Source organism: Lathamus discolor, chromosome 5, assembly GCF_037157495.1.
Source record: "Lathamus discolor isolate bLatDis1 chromosome 5, bLatDis1.hap1, whole genome shotgun sequence".
Taxonomy (NCBI): domain Eukaryota; kingdom Metazoa; phylum Chordata; class Aves; order Psittaciformes; family Psittacidae; genus Lathamus; species Lathamus discolor.
In genome coordinates, this window is record NC_088888.1 from 16,134,394 (window position 1) to 16,161,814 (window position 27,421).

General features: G+C 53.7%; 3 protein-coding genes across 3 annotated transcripts; all 3 read right to left on the reverse strand.

Moving 5' to 3' along the window:
- Positions 1–1,262: 1,262 nt before the first annotated feature.
- Positions 1,263–6,599, reverse strand: LOC136014701 (SUN domain-containing protein 3-like). Its single transcript, XM_065679630.1, has 9 exons — positions 6,472–6,599; positions 6,021–6,111; positions 5,549–5,637; positions 4,399–4,570; positions 3,943–4,027; positions 3,450–3,565; positions 2,699–2,866; positions 2,101–2,187; positions 1,263–1,397 (listed from the first exon to the last, which is right to left on the reverse strand). Exons 1-9 carry the CDS (start codon positions 6,597–6,599, stop codon positions 1,263–1,265), a joined length of 1,071 nt encoding a protein of 356 aa, XP_065535702.1.
- A 4,142-nt stretch (positions 6,600–10,741) lies between these two features.
- On the reverse strand, positions 10,742–16,068 carry LOC136014702 (SUN domain-containing protein 3-like). Its single transcript, XM_065679631.1, has 9 exons — positions 15,941–16,068; positions 15,490–15,580; positions 15,018–15,106; positions 13,868–14,039; positions 13,412–13,496; positions 12,919–13,034; positions 12,178–12,345; positions 11,580–11,666; positions 10,742–10,876 (listed from the first exon to the last, which is right to left on the reverse strand). Exons 1-9 carry the CDS (start codon positions 16,066–16,068, stop codon positions 10,742–10,744), a joined length of 1,071 nt encoding a protein of 356 aa, XP_065535703.1.
- Positions 16,069–20,168: 4,100 nt separating this feature from the next.
- On the reverse strand, positions 20,169–25,505 carry LOC136014703 (SUN domain-containing protein 3-like). The gene is made up of 9 exons (XM_065679632.1): positions 25,378–25,505; positions 24,927–25,017; positions 24,455–24,543; positions 23,305–23,476; positions 22,849–22,933; positions 22,356–22,471; positions 21,605–21,772; positions 21,007–21,093; positions 20,169–20,303 (listed from the first exon to the last, which is right to left on the reverse strand). The coding sequence occupies exons 1-9, from the start codon at positions 25,503–25,505 to the stop codon at positions 20,169–20,171; spliced, it is 1,071 nt and encodes a 356-aa protein (XP_065535704.1).
- Between the last annotated feature and the right edge of the window lie 1,916 nt (positions 25,506–27,421).

A 27,421-nucleotide genomic window follows, 5' to 3' on the forward strand; every position in this document is an offset into this window, starting at 1 on the left:
GGATTTCCCCTTAGTGAAGCCATGCTGGCTGTCACCAAGCACCTTGTTGTTTTTCGTGTGCCTTAGCATGCCTTCCAGGAGAATGTGCTCCAAGATTTTGCCAGGCACAGAGGTGAGACTGTCTGGTCTGTAATTCCCCGGGTCTTCCATTTTCCCCTTCTGGAAAATGGGGTTTATGTTTCCCTTTTCCCAGTCGTCGGGAACTTCACCTGACTGCCATGATTTTTCAAACATGATGGCCACTGGCTTAGCAACTTCACTCGCCAGCTCCTTCAGGACCCGCGGGTGGATTCCATCAGGTCCCACGGGCTTGTGCGCGTTCAGATTTTTAAGATGGTCTCGAACCAGATCCTCTCCTACAGTGGGCCCAAGGTCTTCGTTCTCACAGTCCCTGCGTCTACCTTCTAAGACCTGGCTGGTGTGGTCAGAGCCTTTGCCAGTGAAGACCGAGGCAAAGAAGTCATTCAGAACCTCAGCCTTCTCCAAATCCTGTGTAACCAGTTCAGTAGAACAGTTAGGATTGGAAAGGACCTTAAGATCATCCAGTTCTAACCCCCTGAAAACAGGGATGTCTCGCACTGGACCATGTCACCCACGGCTCTGTCCAACCTGGTCTTGAACACTGCCAGGGATGGGGCATTTACCACTTGTCTGGGCAACCTGAGGGTCCCTGGTGCCATTTTCGGTCCCCAGAGGGCATTCCGGAGGCCCTGGGGGGATTTTGGGATCCATGGGCTGTATTTTGGTCTTCCCTAGGGGTTATTTTGGCATCAAAAGGATTTGGGGGATCCCTGGGTGTAAATTTTGGGGACCCTAAGGCCCATCTGGGGGGTCCCTGACGGGTATATTGGGGTCCCTGGGCCATTTTGGGTCCCCAAAGGACATTTTAGGAGTACTTGAGCTGGCATTTGGAGGTCCCTGGACTATATTTTGGGGACCCAGGGACTATTTTGGGGGTCAGAAATATATTGGGGGGGGGGGGGGTGGGGGTGTGTGTCTTTAAGGGTAAAGGTTGGGGTTCCCTATTGCCCGTTTTGGAGTCCTTGGAAGCCTTTTTTTACTTGAACTGCACACACATTCAGTGTGTTTAATCCTCCAAAGTAATGCATCTGCAGGAAACAGTTTAGTCCTTTATTGACATCACCTCTCCCTCCAGGGAAGTCTCCGGTAAGCTTGTGGGCGGAGAGAAGCACAGCAGTTCTCTTAGCCCTTAACATCCCAGGCAAAACACTCAGTGACAATCAAGGAACTTTGTTGTCAGATCAAAGTGCCACCTTCCCCTCGTTGCTGGCAGGATCACCGTGCACCCTGAACCGATATATGCAGGTGTAGTCCGGGTGGCCCCAGTTGCTCAGCACTTGCAGCAGGATGTAATTCACAAACCCAGAGTGCTCGTTCTGAAAGGAGGAGAAGAGATGAGTTGTCTTTTCCTCGCTGGCATTCAACTACTGACACAGCGCTGCAGCATTCAACTACTGACAGAGCGCTGCAGCAATGGACTTGCTCAACACCTGACTGCCCTGGGAGGGTTGTGGCCAAGACATTCTTCCACTGCTCTACCTCATTTAGCCGTAAGAACAGGAAAGGAACAAGCATCTCCCTGAAATTGTAGTGAATCAATTGGCAATGACTTCTAGCCTACTTTGGGGCACATGCTTCCCCTGTCAGAAGACCCAGTGGTATCCCTATCATGCCTCATTGCCTTCTCTAGAAAGCCATGGCACAGAATGGCCTCCCTGTCTAGCTGGCCTCGGTACTAGGAACAACAGCATCCTCAGAAAGCCCCGTATTTCTAGTCTTTAATGAGCAGGCCAGCGGCAGTGTATCCTGAGTGGACGTGGCCACCTGTAGGCACTTGGAGTCCAGACAGCCAAGCTGATTTCAGCTTCAGCAGCGGTGGCTGTCAGCGCTGAAGTGTAAACCCAAAAGTGAAGGAGAATGGCATTCCAGGCATATGCCATTAGGAGGTTACAGCAGAAGGAGGGACCGCATGGCACACGCCATTCTCCAGAATGCTGCCTTGAGCCCTTTGGCACGGAAGCTTCTCCCCAGCAAACTGTACTGCTCCCTCTCTGTTCTCCTCCCACTCCGTCCCCCTACCTTTAGCTGAAAGGTCTGAGTGGGATTCAGTGGTGCCAGGAAAACAAACTGTCCCAGGAACTGCTCCTCCTGTTCTTCCGTCACCCCCTAGAGAAAGATGGGGTGGAGAAAACATGAGTGCCCTGGTCCACCATGGGAAGACTTAACTTCTGGTGGTGAAGTCCTGATTTATTTCATCGACATAATCCGAGGAAGATCATCACAAGGAAAAGACGAGAAGCTGAAGCTAGCCAGCATGCTGCCACACTTGCCTACTTAACGAGCGTAGGCTGCAAGAAAAGGAGCAGACATTCCCAGGGTAATGATCCCTGAGGATCACCAGTGCTCACTGGCGTTGGGAGCCAAGAAGGTCCAAGGGGCAGACACTGTGCCAGCTCATTTTCCCTGTGGCTCCTGGAGCACAGCCTTGGCCCAGAAGCTTCCTTTTGCGTGGTATATTGGATAAAAGAGGAATCCAACGGAAAGGGAGCAACTCCAAGGAGCCTGTTTCTTCTGCAAGGCAAGAGGGAGCCGCAGGCCTCCGGGTTCTGACCCGTATTCACCCCCTGCTTAGAAATGCTGAGCAACCCTCTGCCCCCCACTCCGAGAAATCACTTACGTAGACAGCAAAGTCCTTTGGAGCACTGGAGATACCGTCTCCATGGAGCGCTGGCCCTGAGACATGGTCCAGGGTGACTGCTCTGGGAATGACTGGCACAGAGAGCTTGATGAAGACGTGTCCCTGACTTCCATGGAAGGGCCAGCAGTTTCCTAGATGATTTTCCTTCTGAAAGGAGAAGAAGAAACTACGTTCACATGGAGAAGAGTGACCCGGCTTCCGTTTCTGCCAGGAGCATCACGGAGTAAGAACTGATCTGGCACATCAGGTCTGCTCTGAACTGCATCCTTGGGTCAGACCCTGCCAGTACCAAACAGAGCAGCAGTTGTGAGAATCCCCGTGTCACAAGACCCCTTCAGCACTGCAGAAGCACTGTGAAGGCAGGCAGCTGGGTGTGTTCCCATGATCAGTGCCAGGAGGGCTTGCCAACACAGAGTGGGGCCCTCCAGCAGTGCAGGCTCTCAGCCATGCTGACAGTTTGCAGAGGGACGAGGAAGACAAAGGCTGCAGGACCAAGCCTGCCTGCTAGAAGCTCAAACGGAGGACCTGAGGCAGTCTGGGAGAGGAAATACTCAGCAGGGAGACAGTGAGCGGGTCCATACAAGAATGTGACAGGAAAAGAAAGCAAACATAAGGGTAAAGGCAACTCTCAGCAGCACGTTTGCATCCCGCCGTCGTCGTGTCCCGTCCCGTCCCGTCCCGTCCCGTCCCGCCCCCCCCACTTTGTTTTCCAGTTTCTTGGTGCTCCTACCTCAAGAATAAGCTCAGGAGATCTCACATAATCCATCACTGTCAGGGAAAACAGGCTGATTTTATACGCCGTATTCCGGTAGGATGGACTTGTGTATTCAGGAATGACAGCAGCCCCTGGAAATTAAAACATGAGCAGGATCATTGAGCAATGTCAGGAGGAATATTGCACTGTTCACTTGAGAAATGCTTTTTAGTAGTCCTCCATCTCCTGCCGGGGGATTCCCCTCTTTCTTCCTGGCGTGACCCCTCCCGAACACAGAGCAGGGACTCATCAATCTGTGGTAATGTCAGCTGGGATGTCAGCTAGGCTTTCTGCTCTTCAGATGGAGTCCAGCCGCTCCCAGAGTCTGTCAGTGGGTACGTTTTTAGGGCACTAGGTGGCCCTTGACTTCTTGCCCTTCCTCTCCTACCGCTGAGCCTGTTCCAAGGCCCATCTTGTCAGTGTGCACAGGAAGCACTTTGGAACCAGTCTGTGTACAATGGCACAGCACCTGATGATTTGAGGGCATAATCAGTCATTGGGACTTGGTTTTCTTCCAGCTTCTCCACGACTTGATTGATGATCTCTTGAACAGCCTGGGGAAGAGAACAAAGGCAAGCGCCTGTTAGCAGGAGAAGGAATGGGACAATCATCTCCCCTGCAAGGCCAGCCAAGGGGAAGGGGGACGAGGTTCAACTCAGCTGTGAGGAACGCCCAGATTGCGTGGAAACCTCCCAGCCTTGCTCTACTCTGAGGAAGGTATAAGTAAAGCAACTGTAACTGCCATCGCGGCGCTCTCTTCCCCCATACAGAAGTGTGGAGCAAGAGGAAAGGAAGTGTGGCCATGCACAGCACTTGTTCCAGCCACACCAGCCTTTTGGCTAGCCAGGACAGGGAACTGTAGAAGGATAAAGGCTGCAGGGAGGAAAGAAACCTCTGAGTAGAGCCTTCTGCAGCATGCCCTTACCGATCCAGAGAAGCCTGGGAGCTTAGACTGCTTCAAGGCTTCATGGAGAGCACGCTCAGTGACATCCTTGAGGCTCCAGTGCAGGTGATAGAACTCTTCCTGCAGCTTCTGGAGCTGTTCTTTGAGGGTCTGGGTTCTACTCAGCGCTTCTCCTATGTCGTTCCCTGCTGGCCTAGAAAAGCAAGGAACAGAGACTGTAACTGTTGTGGCTGGCCTCTCGAACACCATGGGGGTGTGAGCAAGGTAAGAAGCCTGGCTCTGAATGACTGGCAGGGCAGGCATGTCTTAAGCAGCTGGGAGAGGTAGTTCCAAAGTGCTTAGAGTTTCAGGCTGAGAAGCAGCTTCCTGGCTGCCCGGGAACATTTGGGGAAACTGAGGAACATCTCCAGTGTGCCCAAAGCCGCCACGTTCCCTATTACACGTGCCAATGTCTTACGAAAGCCAGGCAAGAGCAGATCTCAAGGGGAACAGGTGGTATTCCCGATAGAAAATACTAAGTGCAACAGCTCAGACATAAAGAAGGAAAGCTGCAAGACACACAGAGGGCAAGGGAAGGTGGCTGCTGCTGCCAGGTGGTTCCTCTCCACAACATCTCTCTCCCCTGCTTTGCTGTAAACAGCCCGGGACAAGCAAAAGGGAGACGGATGGGTGGCCCCAGTCCTCTAGTGGATGTGGGGAGCTATAGGTGACCATTTGACAGACACGAAGAAAGGGCAATGGGAGAAGGTCAGGAAGCTGTGCTAGGTGAAGCCTCTGTGAGGCAGGACAGAAACAATGTCCTGCTGAGGCCCAGGGGCAGAGCTCCTCTACATCACCATCAAGTCAAGAGGAAATAATCTGTACCTCCAAGTCTTGTGGTCCCATCCAGAGGGGAGGAAACACCCCTGGAACAACAATGAAGGGAACAGTCATCACAAACTGCAACAGACCAGTGCTTTGCTGGAACCTATGCAGGCCCAAAAATGCCTCATAATTCTTTTTATCAGCTGTGTGCAGTGGCTGTGGAGACACTGATGCTCGGTCCAACTGACCTTCACCTGTATGACCCGCCAGGATGACTACTGTTCCCAGCCCTAGCCACAGCGTTTTACTGAGTGGTACTTTATGTCCTGGTAAAACCAGTCTCGATCTGAAGAAACCTGAACGTCACCTGCTGTTGGGGATGCCAAATGTAGGAGGAGATGAAGGCTGCAGCCCTCGAGAGGCCTTCTTCACCCAGCAGTCCCACGTGGTGAACGCCTGTAAGACACACACCAAAACTCTCCTTACACTTAGGACTTGGTCTAAGGCTGGGTTATGCCTCAGCTTCCCTTTCCCCGGCTCTCCCAGGTGCCATAGTTGTTTCTCCTCTTGTAGTCTTCGCAACAGGTTGTGAAAGAGGGCTCCACAGTACACAGCTATTCCTTCCCATGGAACATGCTCCTTGTCCCGCAGAAGCTTGTCAGGGGCCAGGGGAGGTTAGCCACTGCCCCTCCATCGCCTTAAGAGAACTGGCTGAGCCCTTCCTTGCCTCCACACCCATTCCTCTGAAGCAGGGGGGACTGGCACACCCCTCTCAGTTCTTCCTACTCTTTGCTGGGCTACTCTGGTCAGAGCACATGGAGCCCTATGTCCTAAAGCACCATCCTCAGGTCCCAGTTCCAACGAGACTCACCAAACAAGAACAGGCGGATGAGCAGCACCAGGGGCACTGTCTTCAGAGCCTTCATTTTCCTACGGAGCAGCAAAGAGGAAAAGGATGGTGAAGCTGGTGGCACCCACGCCGTTCAGCAGCAGACCTGAGAGCAGCAGTAGGGATGGCAGGTCTTGAACCTAGCATTCCTGGTGTCAGGGTTGCCTTGGTCCTGCATAAGCTCATCAGTGGCTGAGCTGTCAGCAACAGCACCAGCGCGCCATCTGGTACAACAGCGACTGGCACTGTTTGGTTAGTGACGAAGGGCTCTGGCTTAACTCCGGAATAGAAGAAGGAGTTGCAACAAAAGCTGTGACCATAATTCATGTCCGTGGGGGTAGAGGGGGTTCAGCCTATACCCTGACAGCTCAAGAGCTCACGAGGCAGGCGGGGGTTTGTACCTCCCCTTCAGCAGCATTTCTTTAGCAGCCAGGCTATCACTGGCCCTTTTCTTTGCGTAACTGCAGGCAAATGCAGACTGGGTGAAGATGGAGGGAGGGATGAATGTAAAAGCACGCTGGGAATCCATGTGGAACTAAGGATATTCCAAGGAAACCTCTTGCGGGCTAGTCCAACGTGCCGTGAAGCCTGATCTGCCGAGAGACAGCACACACCGCTCTGGAAGACGGAGGGTCCTCCCGCTTGTTCTAACAGGCTCACAGCATGCACTTTGTTAAAAATAAACAGTCCTCTTATGTTCTTCCAAGAACCGGGAGGGCTCAGGGTCATAACCCATTCTGCAGAGGCTTCAAACATACCCTTTCAGAACTTGGACCCACCACGACTTTCTCTCTTTATGCACTGAGGTGTGGGCAACAGGCATCCTGCTTGCTCAGGAGCAAACCAACCACTGTGCTGTCTGCTCGCTCAAGAGCTGGAGTGTCTTGACACAGGGACAACCCTGGTCTTCCACCCCCCTGTGTCTGCCTCAACGCCAACAGTGCTTTGTGACGTCAGTGGCACTAGGCAACGTCACAACAGAAAGGCAGCACTGTGTTTGGAGGCAAAGTCCAACATGGGCGGGAGCACGCTTTGCTCCTCTGCACGAGGGAGAACATCCTCCAACACCGGCCTGTATCCTCCCATCAGAGGTGGCAGCTCTTTGCATTCCCACTTTGCCCCAGGACAGCAAGGAGCTCTGGCTCTGTACCCTGAGCATGCTTTGCGATACCCAAACTCTGGGTATTAACTGGTACAGAGCTGCACAATGACAACATTACCATCACTGTCACAGGGTCTCTGTTCACAGCAGCTACGAAGGCCCTTTGGAAAGGCTCCCAAGCATGTTGCTGTCTCTGAAGAGGACCTGCTGCTGACCTGTGCCCAGTGTTAGCAGCAGAGCCCTCCGGCCACCAATGTTTCTGTGCCACTGCAGCACCTCGGCCCTGGCTCCATCAATAAAGCTGAAACGATCACACGGGGGGGTGTGTTTCCCTGGTGTCCCTGCGCGCTGGCTGCACGTCCCCTGGTGTCGTGTCCCATGGGTGGGTGCTTCTGTCTGCTGGGGAGGATTTGTCCCCAGCAACCACCTCCAGGGATGAAGACGCCACAGCCTGCTTGCTCCCGTGCTGGATGTGAGCCCCAGCTCTACATCCCAGCCCACTTCCACATCCCTTCCTGTACAAGCAGCTCATGCTCCAGAAGGGCTCGCATCAGCTCTGGGCTATTTTCACACACGGGCACTTTGAGGTAGCTTCCTGCCCATGGTTTGAATGCAGAAACATCACTCAGCACAGCCACTGTATTTTGGGGGCACATTTTCTATCGCACCTTTGGCCTTTCCCTCTTCCTTTTGTCTTCAGAGAGCTCCCCAAGGCGTGTGGGTGCGAGGAGCGCATCCACGCTCCTCGGCTGCGCTCTGTGACACTGGAAAGGGGAGGAATGCAGCTGGCTCGACGTCTCCAGGGCCCGCAGTGCCACTCGCAGCATCCAGTCCACGTGGTCAGCGCCAAAAGCCGCCCCTCAGGCCGCCGCCCTGCCTCGGGGCCGCAGCTCCCCGCTGAAGGGCGCAACCCGGAAGCGCAGCTCCTTGCCTGGCAGCGCCCTCCCAGGTGGCTGTCAGTGGGCCCAGTACAGACAGTCACCTTTGAGGAGGTGGGCAAGGCAGCCACTCAGAGGAAACAGCGCCTCAGGGAAGGGCGGGCCATAGGGGAACCGGCGGTCCTCACACACTTGTTTCCAGGAGGTAGAATCATAGAATCACAGAATAGTTAGGGTTGGAAAGGACCTTAAGATCATGTAGTGCCAACCCTCCTTCCATGGCCAGGGACACCTCACACTAAACCATGTCACCCACGGCTTCGTCCAGCCTGGCCTTGAGCACCGCCAGGTGTGGAGCATTCACAGCTTCCCTGGGCAACCTGTTTCAGTGCCTCACCAGCCTAACAGGAAAAAACTTCCTCCTTAGATCCAATCTAAACTTCCCCTGTTTAAGTTTGAACCCGTTACCCCTTGTCCTGTCACTACAGTCCCTGACGAAGAGTCCCTCCCCAGTGTCCCTAGAGGCCCCCTTCAGATACTGGAAGGCAGCTATGAGGTTTCCACGCAGCCTTCTCTTCTCCAGGCTGAACAGCCCCAGCTTCCTCAGCCTCTCTTCATACGGGAGGTGCTCCAGTCCCCTGATGATCCTCGTGGCCCTCCTCTGGACTTGTTCCAACAGTTTCATGTCCTTTTCATGTTGAGGACACCAGAACTGCACACAATACTCCAGGTGAGGTCTCACAAGAGCAGAGTAGAGGGGCAGGATCACCTCCTTCGACCTGCTGGTCACGTTCCTTTTGATGCAGCCCAGGATACGGTTGGCTTTCTGGGCTGCGAGCGCACACTGCCGGCTCATGTTCCTTGCCTCAGTGACCAGCACCCCCAAGTCCTTCTCCGCAGGGCTGCTCTGAATCTCTTCTTTGCCCAGCCTGTAGCTGTGCCTGGGATTGCTCCGACCCACGTGTAGGACCTTGCACTTGTCGTGGTTGAACTTCATAAGGTTGGTATCAGCCCACCTCACAAGTGCGTCAAGGTCCCTGTGGATGGCATTCTTTCCCTCGTGCTCAATCCCACTGTCCATGTCAGTGACGAAGATATTAAACAAGACCGGTCCCAACACCGATCCCTGAGGGACACCACTCGTTACCGGTCTCCAGCCGGACATCGAGCCATTGACCACAACTCTTTGTGTGTGGCCATCCAGCCAGTTCTTTCTCCACCGAGTGGTCCATCCATCAAATTGATATCTCTCCAATTTAGAGACAAGGGTGTCATGTGGGACTGTGTCAAACGCTTTGCACAAGTCCAGGTAGATGACATCAATTGCTTTACCCTTGTCCATCAATTCAATAGCCCCATCATAGAAGGCCACCAAGTTGGTCAGGCAGGATTTCCCCTTAGTGAAGCCATGCTGGCTGTCACCAAGCACCTTGTTGTTTTTCGTGTGCCTTAGCATGCCTTCCAGGAGAATGTGCTCCAAGATTTTGCCAGGCACAGAGGTGAGACTGTCTGGTCTGTAATTCCCCGGGTCTTCCATTTTCCCCTTCTGGAAAATGGGGTTTATGTTTCCCTTTTCCCAGTCGTCGGGAACTTCACCTGACTGCCATGATTTTTCAAACATGATGGCCACTGGCTTAGCAACTTCACTCGCCAGCTCCTTCAGGACCCGCGGGTGGATTCCATCAGGTCCCACGGGCTTGTGCGCGTTCAGATTTTTAAGATGGTCTCGAACCAGATCCTCTCCTACAGTGGGCCCAAGGTCTTCGTTCTCACAGTCCCTGCGTCTACCTTCTAAGACCTGGCTGGTGTGGTCAGAGCCTTTGCCAGTGAAGACCGAGGCAAAGAAGTCATTCAGAACCTCAGCCTTCTCCAAATCCTGTGTAACCAGTTCAGTAGAACAGTTAGGATTGGAAAGGACCTTAAGATCATCCAGTTCTAACCCCCTGAAAACAGGGATGTCTCGCACTGGACCATGTCACCCACGGCTCTGTCCAACCTGGTCTTGAACACTGCCAGGGATGGGGCATTTACCACTTGTCTGGGCAACCTGAGGGTCCCTGGTGCCATTTTCGGTCCCCAGAGGGCATTCCGGAGGCCCTGGGGGGATTTTGGGATCCATGGGCTGTATTTTGGTCTTCCCTAGGGGTTATTTTGGCATCAAAAGGATTTGGGGGATCCCTGGGTGTAAATTTTGGGGACCTTAAGGCCCATCTGGGGGGTCCCTGACGGGTATATTGGGGTCCCTGGGCCATTTTGGGTCCCCAAAGGACATTTTAGGAGTACTTGAGCTGGCATTTGGAGGTCCCTGGACTATATTTTGGGGACCCAGAGACTATTTTGGGGGTCAGAAATATATTGGGGGGGGGTGGGGGTGGGGGTGTGTGTCTTTAAGGGTAAAGGTTGGGGTTCCCTATTGCCCGTTTTGGAGTCCTTGGAAGCCTTTTTTTACTTGAACTGCACACACATTCAGTGTGTTTAATCCTCCAAAGTAATGCATCTGCGGGAAACAGTTTAGTCCTTTATTGACATCACCTCTCCCTCCAGGGAAGTCTCCGGTAAGCTTGTGGGCGGAGAGAAGCACAGCAGTTCTCTTAGCCCTTAACATCCCAGGCAAAACACTCAGTGACAATCAAGGAGCTTTGTTATCACAGGCAAAACACTCAATGACAATCAAGGAACTTTGTTGTCATATCAAAGTGCCACCTTCCCCTCGTTGCTGGCAGGATCACCGTGCACCCTGAACCGATATATGCAGGTGTAGTCCGGGTGGCCCCAGTTGCTCAGCACTTGCAGCAGGATGTAATTCACAAACCCAGAGTGCTCGTTCTGAAAGGAGGAGAAGAGATGAGTTGTCTTTTCCTCGCTGGCATTCAACTACTGACACAGCGCTGCAGCATTCAACTACTGACAGAGCGCTGCAGCAATGGACTTGCTCAACACCTGACTGCCCTGGGAGGGTTGTGGCCAAGACATTCTTCCACTGCTCTACCTCATTTAGCCGTAAGAACAGGAAAGGAACAAGCATCTCCCTGAAATTGTAGTGAATCAATTGGCAATGACTTCTAGCCTACTTTGGGGCACATGCTTCCCCTGTCAGAAGACCCCGTGGTATCCCTATCATGCCTCATTGCCTTCTCTAGAAAGCCATGGCACAGAATGGCCTCCCTGTCTAGCTGGCCTCGGTACTAGGAACAACAGCATCCTCAGAAAGCCCCGTATTTCTAGTCTTTAATGAGCAGGCCAGCGGCAGTGTATCCTGAGTGGATGTGGCCACCTGTAGGCACTTGGAGTCCAGACAGCCAAGCTGATTTCAGCTTCAGCAGCGGTGGCTGTCAGCGCTGAAGTGTAAACCCAAAAGTGAAGGAGAATGGCATTCCAGGCATATGCCATTAGGAGGTTACAGCAGAAGGAGGGACCGCATGGCACACGCCATTCTCCAGAATGCTGCCTTGAGCCCTTTGGCACGGAAGCTTCTCCCCAGCAAACTGTATTGCTCCCTCTCCGTTCTCCTCCCACTCTGTCCCCCTACCTTTAGCTGAAAGGTCTGAGTGGGATTCAGTGGTGCCAGGAAAACAAACTGTCCCAGGAACTGCTCCTCCTGTTCTTCCGTCACCCCCTAGAGAAAGATGGGGTGGAGAAAACATGAGTGCCCTGGTCCACCATGGGAAGACTTAACTTCTGGTGGTGAAGTCCTGATTTATTTCATCGACATAATCCGAGGAAGATCATCACAAGGAAAAGACGAGAAGCTGAAGCTAGCCAGCTTGCTGCCACACTTGCCTACTTAACGAGCGTAGGCTGTAAGAAAAGGAGCAGACATTCCCAGGGTAATGATCCCTGAGGATCACCAGTGCTCACTGGCGTTGGGAGCCAAGAAGGTCCAAGGGGCAGACACTGTGCCAGCTCATTTTCCCTGTGGCTCCTGGAGCACAGCCTTGGCCCAGAAGCTTCCTTTTGCGTGGTATATTGGATAAAAGAGGAATCCAACGGAAAGGGAGCAACTCCAAGGAGCCTGTTTCTTCTGCAAGGCAAGAGGGAGCCGCAGGCCTCCGGGTTCTGACCCGTATTCACCCCCTGCTTAGAAATGCTGAGCAACCCTCTGCCCCCCACTCCGAGAAATCACTTACGTAGACAGCAAAGTCCTTTGGAGCACTGGAGATACCGTCTCCATGGAGCGCTGGCCCTGAGACATGGTCCAGGGTGACTGCTCTGGGAATGACTGGCACAGAGAGCTTGATGAAGACGTGTCCCTGACTTCCATGGAAGGGCCAGCAGTTTCCTAGATGATTTTCCTTCTGAAAGGAGAAGAAGAAACTACGTTCACATGGAGAAGAGTGACCCGGCTTCCGTTTCTGCCAGGAGCATCACGGAGTAAGAACTGATCTGGCACATCAGGTCTGCTCTGAACTGCATCCTTGGGTCAGACCCTGCCAGTACCAAACAGAGCAGCAGTTGTGAGAATCCCCGTGTCACAAGACCCCTTCAGCACTGCAGAAGCACTGTGAAGGCAGGCAGCTGGGTGTGTTCCCATGATCAGTGCCAGGAGGGCTTGCCAACACAGAGTGGGGCCCTCCAGCAGTGCAGGCTCTCAGCCATGCTGACAGTTTGCAGAGGGACGAGGAAGACAAAGGCTGCAGGACCAAGCCTGCCTGCTAGAAGCTCAAACGGAGGACCTGAGGCAGTCTGGGAGAGGAAATACTCAGCAGGGAGACAGTGAGCGGGTCCATACAAGAATGTGACAGGAAAAGAAAGCAAACATAAGGGTAAAGGCAACTCTCAGCAGCACGTTTGCATCCCGCCGTCGTCCCGTCCCGTCCCGTCCCGTCCCGCCCCCCCCACTTTGTTTTCCAGTTTCTTGGTGCTCCTACCTCAAGAATAAGCTCAGGAGATCTCACATAATCCATCACTGTCAGGGAAAACAGGCTGATTTTATACGCCGTATTCCGGTAGGATGGACTTGTGTATTCAGGAATGACAGCAGCCCCTGGAAATTAAAACATGAGCAGGATCATTGAGCAATGTCAGGAGGAATATTGCACTGTTCACTTGAGAAATGCTTTTTAGTAGTCCTCCATCTCCTGCCGGGGGATTCCCCTCTTTCTTCCTGGCGTGACCCCTCCCGAACACAGAGCAGGGACTCATCAATCTGTGGTAATGTCAGCTGGGATGTCGGCTAGGCTTTCTGCTCTTCAGATGGAGTCCAGCCGCTCCCAGAGTCTGTCAGTGGGTACGTTTTTAGGGCACTAGGTGGCCCTTGACTTCTTGCCCTTCCTCTCCTACCGCTGAGCCTGTTCCAAGGCCCATCTTGTCAGTGTGCACAGGAAGCACTTTGGAACCAGTCTGTGTACAATGGCACAGCACCTGATGATTTGAGGGCATAATCAGTCATTGGGACTTGGTTTTCTTCCAGCTTCTCCACGACTTGATTGATGATCTCTTGAACAGCCTGGGGAAGAGAACAAAGGCAAGCGCCTGTTAGCAGGAGAAGGAATGGGACAATCATCTCCCCTGCAAGGCCAGCCAAGGGGAAGGGGGACGAGGTTCAACTCAGCTGTGAGGAACGCCCAGATTGCGTGGAAACCTCCCAGCCTTGCTCTACTCTGAGGAAGGTATAAGTAAAGCAACTGTAACTGCCATCGCGGCGCTCTCTTCCCCCATACAGAAGTGTGGAGCAAGAGGAAAGGAAGTGTGGCCATGCACAGCACTTGTTCCAGCCACACCAGCCTTTTGGCTAGCCAGGACAGGGAACTGTAGAAGGATAAAGGCTGCAGGGAGGAAAGAAACCTCTGAGTAGAGCCTTCTGCAGCATGCCCTTACCGATCCAGAGAAGCCTGGGAGCTTAGACTGCTTCAAGGCTTCATGGAGAGCACGCTCAGTGACATCCTTGAGGCTCCAGTGCAGGTGATAGAACTCTTCCTGCAGCTTCTGGAGCTGTTCTTTGAGGGTCTGGGTTCTACTCAGCGCTTCTCCTATGTCGTTCCCTGCTGGCCTAGAAAAGCAAGGAACAGAGACTGTAACTGTTGTGGCTGGCCTCTCGAACACCATGGGGGTGTGAGCAAGGTAAGAAGCCTGGCTCTGAATGACTGGCAGGGCAGGCATGTCTTAAGCAGCTGGGAGAGGTAGTTCCAAAGTGCTTAGAGTTTCAGGCTGAGAAGCAGCTTCCTGGCTGCCCGGGAACATTTGGGGAAACTGAGGAACATCTCCAGTGTGCCCAAAGCCGCCACGTTCCCTATTACACGTGCCAATGTCTTACGAAAGCCAGGCAAGAGCAGATCTCAAGGGGAACAGGTGGTATTCCCGATAGAAAATACTAAGTGCAACAGCTCAGACATAAAGAAGGAAAGCTGCAAGACACACAGAGGGCAAGGGAAGGTGGCTGCTGCTGCCAGGTGGTTCCTCTCCACAACATCTCTCTCCCCTGCTTTGCTGTAAACAGCCCGGGACAAGCAAAAGGGAGACGGATGGGTGGCCCCAGTCCTCTAGTGGATGTGGGGAGCTATAGGTGACCATTTGACAGACACGAAGAAAGGGCAATGGGAGAAGGTCAGGAAGCTGTGCTAGGTGAAGCCTCTGTGAGGCAGGACAGAAACAATGTCCTGCTGAGGCCCAGGGGCAGAGCTCCTCTACATCACCATCAAGTCAAGAGGAAATAATCTGTACCTCCAAGTCTTGTGGTCCCATCCAGAGGGGAGGAAACACCCCTGGAACAACAATGAAGGGAACAGTCATCACAAACTGCAACAGACCAGTGCTTTGCTGGAACCTATGCAGGCCCAAAAATGCCTCATAATTCTTTTTATCAGCTGTGTGCAGTGGCTGTGGAGACACTGATGCTCGGTCCAACTGACCTTCACCTGTATGACCCGCCAGGATGACTACTGTTCCCAGCCCTAGCCACAGCGTTTTACTGAGTGGTACTTTATGTCCTGGTAAAACCAGTCTCGATCTGAAGAAACCTGAACGTCACCTGCTGTTGGGGATGCCAAATGTAGGAGGAGATGAAGGCTGCAGCCCTCGAGAGGCCTTCTTCACCCAGCAGTCCCACGTGGTGAATGCCTGTAAGACACACACCAAAACTCTCCTTACACTTAGGACTTGGTCTAAGGCTGGGTTATGCCTCAGCTTCCCTTTCCCCGGCTCTCCCAGGTGCCATAGTTGTTTCTCCTCTTGTAGTCTTCGCAACAGGTTGTGAAAGAGGGCTCCACAGTACACAGCTATTCCTTCCCATGGAACATGCTCCTTGTCCCGCAGAAGCTTGTCAGGGGCCAGGGGAGGTTAGCCACTGCCCCTCCATCGCCTTAAGAGAACTGGCTGAGCCCTTCCTTGCCTCCACACCCATTCCTCTGAAGCAGGGGGGACTGGCACACCCCTCTCAGTTCTTCCTACTCTTTGCTGGGCTACTCTGGTCAGAGCACATGGAGCCCTATGTCCTAAAGCACCATCCTCAGGTCCCAGTTCCAACGAGACTCACCAAACAAGAACAGGCGGATGAGCAGCACCAGGGGCACTGTCTTCAGAGCCTTCATTTTCCTACGGAGCAGCAAAGAGGAAAAGGATAGTGAAGCTGGTGGCACCCACGCCGTTCAGCAGCAGACCTGAGAGCAGCAGTAGGGATGGCAGGTCTTGAACCTAGCATTCCTGGTGTCAGGGTTGCCTTGGTCCTGCATAAGCTCATCAGTGGCTGAGCTGTCAGCAACAGCACCAGCGCGCCATCTGGTACAACAGCGACTGGCACTGTTTGGTTAGTGACGAAGGGCTCTGGCTTAACTCCGGAATAGAAGAAGGAGTTGCAACAAAAGCTGTGACCATAATTCATGTCCGTGGGGGTAGAGGGGGTTCAGCCTATACCCTGACAGCTCAAGAGCTCACGAGGCAGGCGGGGGTTTGTACCTCCCCTTCAGCAGCATTTCTTTAGCAGCCAGGCTATCACTGGCCCTTTTCTTTGCGTAACTGCAGGCAAATGCAGACTGGGTGAAGATGGAGGGAGGGATGAATGTAAAAGCACGCTGGGAATCCATGTGGAACTAAGGATATTCCAAGGAAACCTCTTGCGGGCTAGTCCAACGTGCCGTGAAGCCTGATCTGCCGAGAGACAGCACACACCGCTCTGGAAGACGGAGGGTCCTCCCGCTTGTTCTAACAGGCTCAGAGCATGCACTTTGTTAAAAATAAACAGTCCTCTTATGTTCTTCCAAGAACCGGGAGGGCTCAGGGTCATAACCCATTCTGCAGAGGCTTCAAACATACCCTTTCAGAACTTGGACCCACCACGACTTTCTCTCTTTATGCACTGAGGTGTGGGCAACAGGCATCCTGCTTGCTCAGGAGCAAACCAACCACTGTGCTGTCTGCTCGCTCAAGAGCTGGAGTGTCTTGACACAGGGACAACCCTGGTCTTCCACCCCCCTGTGTCTGCCTCAACGCCAACAGTGCTTTGTGACGTCAGTGGCACTAGGCAACGTCACAACAGAAAGGCAGCACTGTGTTTGGAGGCAAAGTCCAACATGGGCGGGAGCACGCTTTGCTCCTCTGCACGAGGGAGAACATCCTCCAACACCGGCCTGTATCCTCCCATCAGAGGTGGCAGCTCTTTGCATTCCCACTTTGCCCCAGGACAGCAAGGAGCTCTGGCTCTGTACCCTGAGCATGCTTTGCGATACCCAAACTCTGGGTATTAACTGGTACAGAGCTGCACAATGACAACATTACCATCACTGTCACAGGGTCTCTGTTCACAGCAGCTACGAAGGCCCTTTGGAAAGGCTCCCAAGCATGTTGCTGTCTCTGAAGAGGACCTGCTGCTGACCTGTGCCCAGTGTTAGCAGCAGAGCCCTCCGGCCACCAATGTTTCTGTGCCACTGCAGCACCTCGGCCCTGGCTCCATCAATAAAGCTGAAACGATCACACGGGGGGGGTGTGTTTCCCTGGTGTCCCTGCGCGCTGGCTGCACGTCCCCTGGTGTCGTGTCCCATGGGTGGGTGCTTCTGTCTGCTGGGGAGGATTTGTCCCCAGCAACCACCTCCAGGGATGAAGACGCCACAGCCTGCTTGCTCCCGTGCTGGATGTGAGCCCCAGCTCTACATCCCAGCCCACTTCCACATCCCTTCCTGTACAAGCAGCTCATGCTCCAGAAGGGCTCGCATCAGCTCTGGGCTATTTTCACACACGGGCACTTTGAGGTAGCTTCCTGCCCATGGTTTGAATGCAGAAACATCACTCAGCACAGCCACTGTATTTTGGGGGCACATTTTCTATCGCACCTTTGGCCTTTCCCTCTTCCTTTTGTCTTCAGAGAGCTCCCCAAGGCGTGTGGGTGCGAGGAGCGCATCCACGCTCCTCGGCTGCGCTCTGTGACACTGGAAAGGGGAGGAATGCAGCTGGCTCGACGTCTCCAGGGCCCGCAGTGCCACTCGCAGCATCCAGTCCACGTGGTCAGCGCCAAAAGCCGCCCCTCAGGCCGCCGCCCTGCCTCGGGGCCGCAGCTCCCCGCTGAAGGGCGCAACCCGGAAGCGCAGCTCCTTGCCTGGCAGCGCCCTCCCAGGTGGCTGTCAGTGGGCCCAGTACAGACAGTCACCTTTGAGGAGGTGGGCAAGGCAGCCACTCAGAGGAAACAGCGCCTCAGGGAAGGGCGGGCCATAGGGGAACCGGCGGTCCTCACACACTTGTTTCCAGGAGGTAGAATCATAGAATCACAGAATAGTTAGGGTTGGAAAGGACCTTAAGATCATGTAGTGCCAACCCTCCTTCCATGGCCAGGGACACCTCACACTAAACCATGTCACCCACGGCTTCGTCCAGCCTGGCCTTGAGCACCGCCAGGTGTGGAGCATTCACAGCTTCCCTGGGCAACCTGTTTCAGTGCCTCACCAGCCTAACAGGAAAAAACTTCCTCCTTAGATCCAATCTAAACTTCCCCTGTTTAAGTTTGAACCCGTTACCCCTTGTCCTGTCACTACAGTCCCTGACGAAGAGTCCCTCCCCAGTGTCCCTAGAGGCCCCCTTCAGATACTGGAAGGCTGCTATGAGGTTTCCACGCAGCCTTCTCTTCTCCAGGCTGAACAGCCCCAGCTTCCTCAGCCTCTCTTCATACGGGAGGTGCTCCAGTCCCCTGATGATCCTCGTGGCCCTCCTCTGGACTTGTTCCAACAGTTTCATGTCCTTTTCATGTTGAGGACACCAGAACTGCACACAATACTCCAGGTGAGGTCTCACAAGAGCAGAGTAGAGGGGCAGGATCACCTCCTTCGACCTGCTGGTCACGTTCCTTTTGATGCAGCCCAGGATACGGTTGGCTTTCTGGGCTGCGAGCGCACACTGCCGGCTCATGTTCCTTGCCTCAGTGACCAGCACCCCCAAGTCCTTCTCCGCAGGGCTGCTCTGAATCTCTTCTTTGCCCAGCCTGTAGCTGTGCCTGGGATTGCTCCGACCCACGTGTAGGACCTTGCACTTGTCGTGGTTGAACTTCATAAGGTTGGTATCAGCCCACCTCACAAGTGCGTCAAGGTCCCTGTGGATGGCATTCTTTCCCTCGTGCTCAATCCCACTGTCCATGTCAGTGACGAAGATATTAAACAAGACCGGTCCCAACACCGATCCCTGAGGGACACCACTCGTTACCGGTCTCCAGCCGGACATCGAGCCATTGACCACAACTCTTTGCGTGTGGCCATCCAGCCAGTTCTTTCTCCACCGAGTGGTCCATCCATCAAATTGATATCTCTCCAATTTAGAGACAAGGGTGTCATGTGGGACTGTGTCAAACGCTTTGCACAAGTCCAGGTAGATGACATCAATTGCTTTACCCTTGTCCATCAATTCAATAGCCCCATCATAGAAGGCCACCAAGTTGGTCAGGCAGGATTTCCCCTTAGTGAAGCCATGCTGGCTGTCACCAAGCACCTTGTTGTTTTTCGTGTGCCTTAGCATGCCTTCCAGGAGAATGTGCTCCAAGATTTTGCCAGGCACAGAGGTGAGACTGTCTGGTCTGTAATTCCCCGGGTCTTCCATTTTCCCCTTCTGGAAAATGGGGTTTATGTTTCCCTTTTCCCAGTCGTCGGGAACTTCACCTGACTGCCATGATTTTTCAAACATGATGGCCACTGGCTTAGCAACTTCACTCGCCAGCTCCTTCAGGACCCGCGGGTGGATTCCATCAGGTCCCACGGGCTTGTGCGCGTTCAGATTTTTAAGATGGTCTCGAACCAGATCCTCTCCTACAGTGGGCCCAAGGTCTTCGTTCTCACAGTCCCTGCGTCTACCTTCTAAGACCTGGCTGGTGTGGTCAGAGCCTTTGCCAGTGAAGACCGAGGCAAAGAAGTCATTCAGAACCTCAGCCTTCTCCAAATCCTGTGTAACCAGTTCAGTAGAACAGTTAGGATTGGAAAGGACCTTAAGATCATCCAGTTCTAACCCCCTGAAAACAGGGATGTCTCGCACTGGACCATGTCACCCACGGCTCTGTCCAACCTGGTCTTGAACACTGCCAGGGATGGGGCATTTACCACTTGTCTGGGCAACCTGAGGGTCCCTGGTGCCATTTTCGGTCCCCAGAGGGCATTCCGGAGGCCCTGGGGGGATTTTGGGATCCATGGGCTGTATTTTGGTCTTCCCTAGGGGTTATTTTGGCATCAAAAGGATTTGGGGGATCCCTGGGTGTAAATTTTGGGGACCCTAAGGCCCATCTGGGGGGTCCCTGACGGGTATATTGGGGTCCCTGGGCCATTTTGGGTCCCCAAAGGACATTTTAGGAGTACTTGAGCTGGCATTTGGAGGTCCCTGGACTATATTTTGGGGACCCAGGGACTATTTTGGGGGTCAGAAATATATTGGGGGGGTGGGGGTGGGGGTGTGTGTCTTTAAGGGTAAAGGTTGGGGTTCCCTATTGCCCGTTTTGGAGTCCTTGGAAGCCTTTTTTTACTTGAACTGCACACACATTCAGTGTGTTTAATCCTCCAAAGTAATGCATCTGCAGGAAACAGTTTAGTCCTTTATTGACATCACCTCTCCCTCCAGGGAAGTCTCCGGTAAGCTTGTGGGCGGAGAGAAGCACAGCAGTTCTCTTAGCCCTTAACATCCCAGGCAAAACACTCAATGACAATCAAGGAACTTTGTTGTCAGATCAAAGTGCCACCTTCCCCTCGTTGCTGGCAGGATCACCGTGCACCCTGAACCGATATATGCAGGTGTAGTCCGGGTGGCCCCAGTTGCTCAGCACTTGCAGCAGGATGTAATTCACAAACCCAGAGTGCTCGTTCTGAAAGGAGGAGAAGAGATGAGTTGTCTTTTCCTCGCTGGCATTCAACTACTGACACAGCGCTGCAGCATTCAACTACTGACAGAGCGCTGCAGCAATGGACTTGCTCAACACCTGACTGCCCTGGGAGGGTTGTGGCCAAGACATTCTTCCACTGCTCTACCTCATTTAGCCGTAAGAACAGGAAAGGAACAAGCATCTCCCTGAAATTGTAGTGAATCAATTGGCAATGACTTCTAGCCTACTTTGGGGCACATGCTTCCCCTGTCAGAAGACCCCGTGGTATCCCTATCATGCCTCATTGCCTTCTCTAGAAAGCCATGGCACAGAATGGCCTCCCTGTCTAGCTGGCCTCGGTACTAGGAACAACAGCATCCTCAGAAAGCCCCGTATTTCTAGTCTTTAATGAGCAGGCCAGCGGCAGTGTATCCTGAGTGGACGTGGGCACCTGTAGGCACTTGGAGTCCAGACAGCCAAGCTGATTTCAGCTTCAGCAGCGGTGGCTGTCAGCGCTGAAGTGTAAACCCAAAAGTGAAGGAGAATGGCATTCCAGGCATATGCCATTAGGAGGTTACAGCAGAAGGAGGGACCGCATGGCACACGCCATTCTCCAGAATGCTGCCTTGAGCCCTTTGGCACGGAAGCTTCTCCCCAGCAAACTGTATTGCTCCCTCTCCGTTCTCCTCCCACTCCGTCCCCCTACCTTTAGCTGAAAGGTCTGAGTGGGATTCAGTGGTGCCAGGAAAACAAACTGTCCCAGGAACTGCTCCTCCTGTTCTTCCGTCACCCCCTAGAGAAAGATGGGGTGGAGAAAACATGAGTGCCCTGGTCCACCATGGGAAGACTTAACTTCTGGTGGTGAAGTCCTGATTTATTTCATCGACATAATCCGAGGAAGATCATCACAAGGAAAAGACGAGAAGCTGAAGCTAGCCAGCATGCTGCCACACTTGCCTACTTAACGAGCGTAGGCTGTAAGAAAAGGAGCAGACATTCCCAGGGTAATGATCCCTGAGGATCACCAGTGCTCACTGGCGTTGGGAGCCAAGAAGGTCCAAGGGGCAGACACTGTGCCAGCTCATTTTCCCTGTGGCTCCTGGAGCACAGCCTTGGCCCAGAAGCTTCCTTTTGCGTGGTATATTGGATAAAAGAGGAATCCAACGGAAAGGGAGCAACTCCAAGGAGCCTGTTTCTTCTGCAAGGCAAGAGGGAGCCGCAGGCCTCCGGGTTCTGACCCGTATTCACCCCCTGCTTAGAAATGCTGAGCAACCCTCTGCCCCCCACTCCGAGAAATCACTTACGTAGACAGCAAAGTCCTTTGGAGCACTGGAGATACCGTCTCCATGGAGCGCTGGCCCTGAGACATGGTCCAGGGTGACTGCTCTGGGAATGACTGGCACAGAGAGCTTGATGAAGACGTGTCCCTGACTTCCATGGAAGGGCCAGCAGTTTCCTAGATGATTTTCCTTCTGAAAGGAGAAGAAGAAACTACGTTCACATGGAGAAGAGTGACCCGGCTTCCGTTTCTGCCAGGAGCATCACGGAGTAAGAACTGATCTGGCACATCAGGTCTGCTCTGAACTGCATCCTTGGGTCAGACCCTGCCAGTACCAAACAGAGCAGCAGTTGTGAGAATCCCCGTGTCACAAGACCCCTTCAGCACTGCAGAAGCACTGTGAAGGCAGGCAGCTGGGTGTGTTCCCATGATCAGTGCCAGGAGGGCTTGCCAACACAGAGTGGGGCCCTCCAGCAGTGCAGGCTCTCAGCCATGCTGACAGTTTGCAGAGGGACGAGGAAGACAAAGGCTGCAGGACCAAGCCTGCCTGCTAGAAGCTCAAACGGAGGACCTGAGGCAGTCTGGGAGAGGAAATACTCAGCAGGGAGACAGTGAGCGGGTCCATACAAGAATGTGACAGGAAAAGAAAGCAAACATAAGGGTAAAGGCAACTCTCAGCAGCACGTTTGCATCCCGCCGTCGTCGTGTCCCGTCCCGTCCCGTCCCGTCCCGTCCCGCCCCCCCCACTTTGTTTTCCAGTTTCTTGGTGCTCCTACCTCAAGAATAAGCTCAGGAGATCTCACATAATCCATCACTGTCAGGGAAAACAGGCTGATTTTATACGCCGTATTCCGGTAGGATGGACTTGTGTATTCAGGAATGACAGCAGCCCCTGGAAATTAAAACATGAGCAGGATCATTGAGCAATGTCAGGAGGAATATTGCACTGTTCACTTGAGAAATGCTTTTTAGTAGTCCTCCATCTCCTGCCGGGGGATTCCCCTCTTTCTTCCTGGCGTGACCCCTCCCGAACACAGAGCAGGGACTCATCAATCTGTGGTAATGTCAGCTGGGATGTCGGCTAGGCTTTCTGCTCTTCAGATGGAGTCCAGCCGCTCCCAGAGTCTGTCAGTGGGTACGTTTTTAGGGCAGTAGGTGGCCCTTGACTTCTTGCCCTTCCTCTCCTACCGCTGAGCCTGTTCCAAGGCCCATCTTGTCAGTGTGCACAGGAAGCACTTTGGAACCAGTCTGTGTACAATGGCACAGCACCTGATGATTTGAGGGCATAATCAGTCATTGGGACTTGGTTTTCTTCCAGCTTCTCCACGACTTGATTGATGATCTCTTGAACAGCCTGGGGAAGAGAACAAAGGCAAGCGCCTGTTAGCAGGAGAAGGAATGGGACAATCATCTCCCCTGCAAGGCCAGCCAAGGGGAAGGGGGACGAGGTTCAACTCAGCTGTGAGGAACGCCCAGATTGCGTGGAAACCTCCCAGCCTTGCTCTACTCTGAGGAAGGTATAAGTAAAGCAACTGTAACTGCCATCGCGGCGCTCTCTTCCCCCATACAGAAGTGTGGAGCAAGAGGAAAGGAAGTGTGGCCATGCACAGCACTTGTTCCAGCCACACCAGCCTTTTGGCTAGCCAGGACAGGGAACTGTAGAAGGATAAAGGCTGCAGGGAGGAAAGAAACCTCTGAGTAGAGCCTTCTGCAGCATGCCCTTACCGATCCAGAGAAGCCTGGGAGCTTAGACTGCTTCAAGGCTTCATGGAGAGCACGCTCAGTGACATCCTTGAGGCTCCAGTGCAGGTGATAGAACTCTTCCTGCAGCTTCTGGAGCTGTTCTTTGAGGGTCTGGGTTCTACTCAGCGCTTCTCCTATGTCGTTCCCTGCTGGCCTAGAAAAGCAAGGAACAGAGACTGTAACTGTTGTGGCTGGCCTCTCGAACACCATGGGGGTGTGAGCAAGGTAAGAAGCCTGGCTCTGAATGACTGGCAGGGCAGGCATGTCTTAAGCAGCTGGGAGAGGTAGTTCCAAAGTGCTTAGAGTTTCAGGCTGAGAAGCAGCTTCCTGGCTGCCCGGGAACATTTGGGGAAACTGAGGAACATCTCCAGTGTGCCCAAAGCCGCCACGTTCCCTATTACACGTGCCAATGTCTTACGAAAGCCAGGCAAGAGCAGATCTCAAGGGGAACAGGTGGTATTCCCGATAGAAAATACTAAGTGCAACAGCTCAGACATAAAGAAGGAAAGCTGCAAGACACACAGAGGGCAAGGGAAGGTGGCTGCTGCTGCCAGGTGGTTCCTCTCCACAACATCTCTCTCCCCTGCTTTGCTGTAAACAGCCCGGGACAAGCAAAAGGGAGACGGATGGGTGGCCCCAGTCCTCTAGTGGATGTGGGGAGCTATAGGTGACCATTTGACAGACACGAAGAAAGGGCAATGGGAGAAGGTCAGGAAGCTGTGCTAGGTGAAGCCTCTGTGAGGCAGGACAGAAGCAATGTCCTGCTGAGGCCCAGGGGCAGAGCTCCTCTACATCACCATCAAGTCAAGAGGAAATAATCTGTACCTCCAAGTCTTGTGGTCCCATCCAGAGGGGAGGAAACACCCCTGGAACAACAATGAAGGGAACAGTCATCACAAACTGCAACAGACCAGTGCTTTGCTGGAACCTATGCAGGCCCAGAAATGCCTCATAATTCTTTTTATCAGCTGTGTGCAGTGGCTGTGGAGACACTGATGCTCGGTCCAACTGACCTTCACCTGTATGACCCGCCAGGATGACTACTGTTCCCAGCCCTAGCCACAGCGTTTTACTGAGTGGTACTTTATGTCCTGGTAAAACCAGTCTCGATCTGAAGAAACCTGAACGTCACCTGCTGTTGGGGATGCCAAATGTAGGAGGAGATGAAGGCTGCAGCCCTCGAGAGGCCTTCTTCACCCAGCAGTCCCACGTGGTGAACGCCTGTAAGACACACACCAAAACTCTCCTTACACTTAGGACTTGGTCTAAGGCTGGGTTATGCCTCAGCTTCCCTTTCCCCGGCTCTCCCAGGTGCCATAGTTGTTTCTCCTCTTGTAGTCTTCGCAACAGGTTGTGAAAGAGGGCTCCACAGTACACAGCTATTCCTTCCCATGGAACATGCTCCTTGTCCCGCAGAAGCTTGTCAGGGGCCAGGGGAGGTTAGCCACTGCCCCTCCATCGCCTTAAGAGAACTGGCTGAGCCCTTCCTTGCCTCCACACCCATTCCTCTGAAGCAGGGGGGACTGGCACACCCCTCTCAGTTCTTCCTACTCTTTGCTGGGCTACTCTGGTCAGAGCACATGGAGCCCTATGTCCTAAAGCACCATCCTCAGGTCCCAGTTCCAACGAGACTCACCAAACAAGAACAGGCGGATGAGCAGCACCAGGGGCACTGTCTTCAGAGCCTTCATTTTCCTACGGAGCAGCAAAGAGGAAAAGGATGGTGAAGCTGGTGGCACCCACGCCGTTCAGCAGCAGACCTGAGAGCAGCAGTAGGGATGGCAGGTCTTGAACCTAGCATTCCTGGTGTCAGGGTTGCCTTGGTCCTGCATAAGCTCATCAGTGGCTGAGCTGTCAGCAACAGCACCAGCGCGCCATCTGGTACAACAGCGACTGGCACTGTTTGGTTAGTGACGAAGGGCTCTGGCTTAACTCCGGAATAGAAGAAGGAGTTGCAACAAAAGCTGTGACCATAATTCATGTCCGTGGGGGTAGAGGGGGTTCAGCCTATACCCTGACAGCTCAAGAGCTCACGAGGCAGGCGGGGGTTTGTACCTCCCCTTCAGCAGCATTTCTTTAGCAGCCAGGCTATCACTGGCCCTTTTCTTTGCGTAACTGCAGGCAAATGCAGACTGGGTGAAGATGGAGGGAGGGATGAATGTAAAAGCACGCTGGGAATCCATGTGGAACTAAGGATATTCCAAGGAAACCTCTTGCGGGCTAGTCCAACGTGCCGTGAAGCCTGATCTGCCGAGAGACAGCACACACCGCTCTGGAAGACGGAGGGTCCTCCCGCTTGTTCTAACAGGCTCAGAGCATGCACTTTGTTAAAAATAAACAGTCCTCTTATGTTCTTCCAAGAACCGGGAGGGCTCAGGGTCATAACCCATTCTGCAGAGGCTTCAAACATACCCTTTCAGAACTTGGACCCACCACGACTTTCTCTCTTTATGCACTGAGGTGTGGGCAACAGGCATCCTGCTTGCTCAGGAGCAAACCAACCACTGTGCTGTCTGCTCGCTCAAGAGCTGGAGTGTCTTGACACAGGGACAACCCTGGTCTTCCACCCCCCTGTGTCTGCCTCAACGCCAACAGTGCTTTGTGACGTCAGTGGCACTAGGCAACGTCACAACAGAAAGGCAGCACTGTGTTTGGAGGCAAAGTCCAACATGGGCGGGAGCACGCTTTGCTCCTCTGCACGAGGGAGAACATCCTCCAACACCGGCCTGTATCCTCCCATCAGAGGTGGCAGCTCTTTGCATTCCCACTTTGCCCCAGGACAGCAAGGAGCTCTGGCTCTGTACCCTGAGCATGCTTTGCGATACCCAAACTCTGGGTATTAACTGGTACAGAGCTGCACAATGACAACATTACCATCACTGTCACAGGGTCTCTGTTCACAGCAGCTACGAAGGCCCTTTGGAAAGGCTCCCAAGCATGTTGCTGTCTCTGAAGAGGACCTGCTGCTGACCTGTGCCCAGTGTTAGCAGCAGAGCCCTCCGGCCACCAATGTTTCTGTGCCACTGCAGCACCTCGGCCCTGGCTCCATCAATAAAGCTGAAACGATCACACGGGGGGGGTGTGTTTCCCTGGTGTCCCTGCGCGCTGGCTGCACGTCCCCTGGTGTCGTGTCCCATGGGTGGGTGCTTCTGTCTGCTGGGGAGGATTTGTCCCCAGCAACCACCTCCAGGGATGAAGACGCCACAGCCTGCTTGCTCCCGTGCTGGATGTGAGCCCCAGCTCTACATCCCAGCCCACTTCCACATCCCTTCCTGTACAAGCAGCTCATGCTCCAGAAGGGCTCGCATCAGCTCTGGGCTATTTTCACACACGGGCACTTTGAGGTAGCTTCCTGCCCATGGTTTGAATGCAGAAACATCACTCAGCACAGCCACTGTATTTTGGGGGCACATTTTCTATCGCACCTTTGGCCTTTCCCTCTTCCTTTTGTCTTCAGAGAGCTCCCCAAGGCGTGTGGGTGCGAGGAGCGCATCCACGCTCCTCGGCTGCGCTCTGTGACACTGGAAAGGGGAGGAATGCAGCTGGCTCGACGTCTCCAGGGCCCGCAGTGCCACTCGCAGCATCCAGTCCACGTGGTCAGCGCCAAAAGCCGCCCCTCAGGCCGCCGCCCTGCCTCGGGGCCGCAGCTCCCCGCTGAAGGGCGCAACCCGGAAGCGCAGCTCCTTGCCTGGCAGCGCCCTCCCAGGTGGCTGTCAGTGGGCCCAGTACAGACAGTCACCTTTGAGGAGGTGGGCAAGGCAGCCACTCAGAGGAAACAGCGCCTCAGGGAAGGGCAGGCCATAGGGGAACCGGCGGTCCTCACACACTTGTTTCCAGGAGGTAGAATCATAGAATCACAGAATAGTTAGGGTTGGAAAGGACCTTAAGATCATGTAGTGCCAACCCTCCTTCCATGGCCAGGGACACCTCACACTAAACCATGTCACCCACGGCTTCGTCCAGCCTGGCCTTGAGCACCGCCAGGTGTGGAGCATTCACAGCTTCCCTGGGCAACCTGTTTCAGTGCCTCACCAGCCTAACAGGAAAAAACTTCCTCCTTAGATCCAATCTAAACTTCCCCTGTTTAAGTTTGAACCCG